At 37.6% G+C, this 5,209-nt stretch overlaps 1 protein-coding gene across 2 annotated transcripts in view; it reads left to right on the plus strand.

Annotated features, from left to right (window-relative positions):
• Positions 1-387: 387 nt before the first annotated feature.
• RBBP5 (retinoblastoma binding protein 5) overlaps positions 388-5,209 on the plus strand; it is an 18,667-nt gene continuing 13,845 nt past the window's right edge. For both annotated transcript variants that reach the window (XM_012657883.1, XM_012657884.1), the window contains exons 1-3: positions 388-615; positions 3,343-3,483; positions 4,250-4,412. In XM_012657883.1, the coding sequence (XP_012513337.1) occupies positions 473-615; positions 3,343-3,483; positions 4,250-4,412 (447 nt within the window). In that variant the 5' untranslated portion in view covers positions 388-472. The remainder of the gene's footprint in view (positions 616-3,342; positions 3,484-4,249; positions 4,413-5,209) is intronic.

The raw sequence follows: 5,209 nt of genomic DNA on the forward strand, positions 1-5,209 counted from the left end.
TAAAATAATTTGACTTCCCTAATGCTACACATACAAGCTATTCCAGGGTTTTTTGTTTTAAATACTTTTCCTTGGAATAAATTCTCCGAACTATGATTACCAGGTCAATAGGTATGACTCTTTTAATGACTTCTGTTGTATTTATTTTGCCGATTTGCCCTCCAGAAAGTTTGTACAAATTGATAGTGGTAATGTAAGGGATTGATCACATGTGTTTCCAAAAATCCATGGTTGGCTTTTATAAATATTTCTTCATTTTAGCTATTTTAGTAGGTATAAGAAGACATTTTAATAGGTATAATAATCTACCACATGGAGATTATTGTGGTATACATTATAATTAAATTCAGTAGAAGTCTCATAAATGATAGAGAAATTTCAGGAAATAATTTGGCTGCCTGGCTATTATAGTCTGTATTCTTGTATTTGTTTTAATTTTTAGGAGGCTGATGGAACTTTGGATTGTATCAGCATGGCCCTGACTTGCACCTTTAACAGGTGGGGCACACTGCTTGCAGTTGGCTGTAATGATGGCCGAATTGTCATCTGGGATTTCTTGACAAGAGGCATTGCTAAAATAATTAGTGCACACATCCATCCAGTCTGTTCTTTATGGTAAGGAATTTTTAAATTAACATGTTAAATATGAAGGGAGTGAATGATGACTGTATTTGCCAATCTCAATGTAGACGTTTTAATATTTAGAGTTTTAAATATTCAGCCGTTAGTAATATAGTTTCTCATAGTTTATGTCGACCCTGAACCCATGCTGTCCCTGAAGCACCTTTGTGGGGAGAAATTCGTTGTAATATGGATTGAGATCAGGCTCTGTCTGAGAATATCTCAATACTGAAATGAAATATTGCAGCTGTAGTGTAATTGTGATATTTACCTTTCATTTTGAATAAAAAGCCTTCGTTAGGACAAAAGCTTGAAAGTCATCTAGTCCAGCTTTGTCTGAGTTACAGAATTCCAGCAATTTCAGTGATCACAAGCCTGCCTATTCCTTCATTGAAATATAATTATTAAGGCTTTCTATCAAATAGAGAAATAGCTGAAATCTACTGTTACATAAATTCCCATTGATTTTACTCTTATTCTCTGAAACTTTGCTTCAGAAAATTTTATTTTGGGGCAGCATTTTTTTAAAAAATGAATTTGGGGCCAACAAAAAGCCCCTAATCAGTTTAAGCTTAATTAAATTGTTAATTATTTCCTTGTGTCTGAATGGAAGCAGTAGTGTATTACAGAACACAGAATAAGAGGAGGCCTGAATCCCAGTCTAGTTTTGGCCACTAACATACTGGTGGCTTGGGCCAAAACTTTAATGTGCAAAATGGGAGCACTGGCGTGGATGATTTCTCAGGCTCCTTCTAGCTCCTTGTGTTTCTTTTTGTGTATTCTTGCAGATGATTTAAACAGCTTTAAAAAATATATATAATTCACATAACATGAAATTCACACAGTTAAAATGTATAGTTCATGGGTTTTTATATATTCAGAGTTGTGCAGCCATCATCGCGGTCTAATTTTAGAATGCCTCCCTATTAACAATGTGTGGCCAGGTGCTGGGGGCTCATGCCTGTAATCCTAGCACTTTGGGAGGCTGAGGTGGGAGGATCACTTGAGATCATGAGTTTGAGACCAGCCTGAGCAAGAGCGAGATCCCATCTCTACTATAAGTAGAAAAATTAGCCAGGCGTGGTGGCATGTGCCTGTGGTCCCAGCTACTCAGGAGGCTGAGGCAGGAGGATTGCTTGAGCCCAGGAGTTTGAGCTTGTAGTGAGCTGTAATGATGCCACTGCACTTGAGCCAGGACAACAGAGTGATACTCTGTCTCAAAAAAAAAAAAACAAAACAAAAAACAACATGTATCTATTTTTATTATAAAGTTATATACTCATCATTTTAGAAAATCATGGAAAATAAAAGTAGAAATAACTGATATTTTCTATAGTCTTACTACCTAGATTTTAATACTATAAATATTTTGATAAGTTTCTGTAGTTTTTTTAAAGCATAGTTTGTGACGGTGCTATATTCTTTTATATTGTGCTTTTTTCTTCCTAACACTGTCTAGACATTTTCCTGCTTGAGTATCCTTTGAAAACTCTTTTTATGGCTACATATCTCCTCATAAATAAACCATAATTTACTTAACCATATTTCTTTTCTTCTGTTATATAATATTTAGTGAACATCTTTGTGCATAAAGTTTTTCTCTCATATATTCATTCGTTCAGCAACTGTTGGACATGAATTATATTCCTGGTACTATGTTGGGCACAGGTGACACAAAAACAAATGAGAAATTGTTGATTATTAGGGTGAGGTGGGTGTCTGTACAGGTACATGTAATAAAGCCTTGTAGGTCCTATATGAGAACTATGTTTGAGATTTAGCGGAGATAAAGGTGCAAAGAAGGAAGTGATTAGTTGTATCAGAGGGCAGAAAAGGCTTCATAGATGAGATTAATTTCCAACCTCAAACTTGTAAGATGAGTAGTTGTTTGCCATGTGTATTCCAGTCGAGGGCACTGTACAGGCAGGGGCATATCAGCTTGAAACAAGTGTGGTAAGATGGGGAACTACAGCTATTTCAGGGTAGCTGGGTTGTGTGGGAAATAATGATATGGCAAGAGCCAAGGTGAGCTGAGATCCTCATGGAAACCTTGTATGCCATACTCATGAATTTGAACCTTGCTTTGTATGTACTGTGAAGTTATTAAAAGATTTTGGTGGGAAAATGACATGATGAGCTTTTATTTTTTTTTTTTAGAGACAGGGTCTTGCTCTGTTGCCCAGACTGGAGTACAGTGGTGTGATCATAGCTCACTGCAGCCTGGAACTCATGGGCTCAGGTTATCCTCCTGCCTCAGCCTCCCTTGTAGCTGGGACTATAGGCGTGTGCTACCATGCTCAGCTAATTTTTAAAATTTTTTGTTTTGTAGAGATGGGGTCCAGCTATGTTGTGCCTGGGCTGGTCTTGAACTCATGGGCTTAAGTCATACTCCCGCCTTGGGCTCTCAAAGTGCTGGGATTATAGGCATGAGCCACCATGCCTAGCCCATGAATCTCTGTTATTTCACTGAACACTTGTAGTATTAATTTGAAATACTAAGAGCTTCCATTACTAGATATGAAAACGTCATGAAAACATTCTTACTTATTGCTTAATTGGGAAAGCTTGTCGTGGATTTGAGTATATGTTAAGAAAAAAAACAACGAACATCGTGACCTGTGCAATTAGGACAATATGTGTGACTCATACACTTTATCTATAAGAGTGGTATGATGTACTTTAACTTAGACTATGTACTAAATTACCCCTTTTTCTCCCCAGCTGGAGTCGAGATGGTCATAAGCTCGTGAGTGCTTCCACTGATAACATAGTGTCACAGTGGGACGTTCTTTCAGGCGACTGTGACCAGAGGTTTCGATTCCCTTCACCCATCTTAAAAGTCCAGTATCATCCACGAGATCAGTATGTTTAATCTAAGCAATTCCTTCCTGGGGTGGGGTCTAATTCTGTATGGATTAGGTCTGGGCTTATGATAATTTTAAGGTTTTAGGAGGTAAACACACATCTCTTCAAACCTTCTACATAAAATCTTTCTGTCTAGGTTGGCACTACTGAATACATTTAAGGAGAATGTTACTGTATTATGTAATTTAAAACTGACAATATTAAGACTTTGGAAATGGCAAAGGTGGGGATAAGTATAATCACTGGGCTGTGACGTGGGGCTTTTTCCCCTTTGACTATTTTGATTTCTTTAGGAGGGGGAAACAGTTTAATATTAAAGCTACATTTAAGAAAATGAGTTACTCACTATTCCATTACCCAGACATAACTGTTTTCTTTTCCCTGGGTTCTCTTTCAGTCAAGTTTTCTTTAAGTATAAAGCTTATTATATAGTGCCTCACGTCTCGATACGTATTAAATGCACACAAATAGGTATTTTTATATCGTTGCAATCAATATTTTGCCTTTTCACTTTATTTCGTATTTTACTGGGTTGCTATATCTTCATATTTATTTTTGATGATTATATTTTGTCGAAGTAGGATGCCATAATTTTACTGTCTTTTCCCTGTTATTAGACATTTGGAAATTATGTTTTCACTATTTCAAATTTGCTTGGGCTAGGAGAGTTGACGAGTTGTGGACAGGGATCAGGGAAAAGGACAGGGAATCGGCCTGCTGATGCCAAAGCAACAGCCAATGTACTGTTCATATTTTTAAACAGGAACAAGGTTCTCGTGTGTCCCATGAAATCTGCTCCTGTCATGTTGACCCTTTCAGATTCCAAACATGTTGTTCTGCCGGTAGACGATGACTCCGATTTGAACGTGGTGGCATCTTTTGATAGGCGAGGGGAATATATTTATACGGGAAATGCAAAAGGCAAGGTAAGTCTCGAAGCCTACAAGTTGGTAAAATAAGGATCAGGCATCTTGTGCATTGGCTTATTTCATGTATCCTCGTTTACTTGTTTTGAAATTTCTTTTGTTCCTGGACTTTTTATTCCGTGACTTCTGCCTATAGCAAATATAGCCTATTTTTCTCCCATGCCTTAAGCATAATTTCTATTTTTTTTGAATTTAGAGTGGTCACAGATTATTTGACCTAGAAAAGAGTTGAAGAGCCTTAACTAGATGCTAGTAATGAAGGGCCATTGCTAAATTACAAAATTTAAAGGTCATGTTATCAACTGCTGATGAAAATAAATGTCTTAATATCTGGTTTTATGAAATATATAATTCAGGCCAGCTTAACCTCTAGAACTGAGACTTTATTATGCTTCCTTTTTTCTTCTTGTTAAACTTGCCTTTTGGATGTGTAGGCCCTTCTGTCTGGGAAACATTGTAGAAGGTGTTTTTTCTGTGGAGTAATAAGTCAGGTTAGGTGAGCTTTAAGATCCTCTTTTTTTTTTTTTTTTTGAAACAGAGTCTAGCACCCAGGCTAGAGTCCAGTGGCATCAGCATAACTCACTGCAAGCTCAAACTCCTGGGCTCAAGTGATCCTCCTGCCTCAGCCTCCCCAGTAGCTGGGACTACAGGTGTGTGCCACCACGCCTGGCTAATTTTTTCTGTTTTTAGTAGAGACGAGGTCTCGCTCTTGCTCAAGTTGGTCTCAAACTCCTGAGCTCAAGCAATCTTTCCACCTTGGCCTCCCGGAGTGCTAGGATTACAGGTATGAGCCACCA

Source organism: Propithecus coquereli, unplaced genomic scaffold (assembly GCF_000956105.1).
Source record: "Propithecus coquereli isolate 6110/MARCELLA unplaced genomic scaffold, Pcoq_1.0 Scaffold563, whole genome shotgun sequence".
Lineage (NCBI taxonomy): Eukaryota > Metazoa > Chordata > Mammalia > Primates > Indriidae > Propithecus > Propithecus coquereli.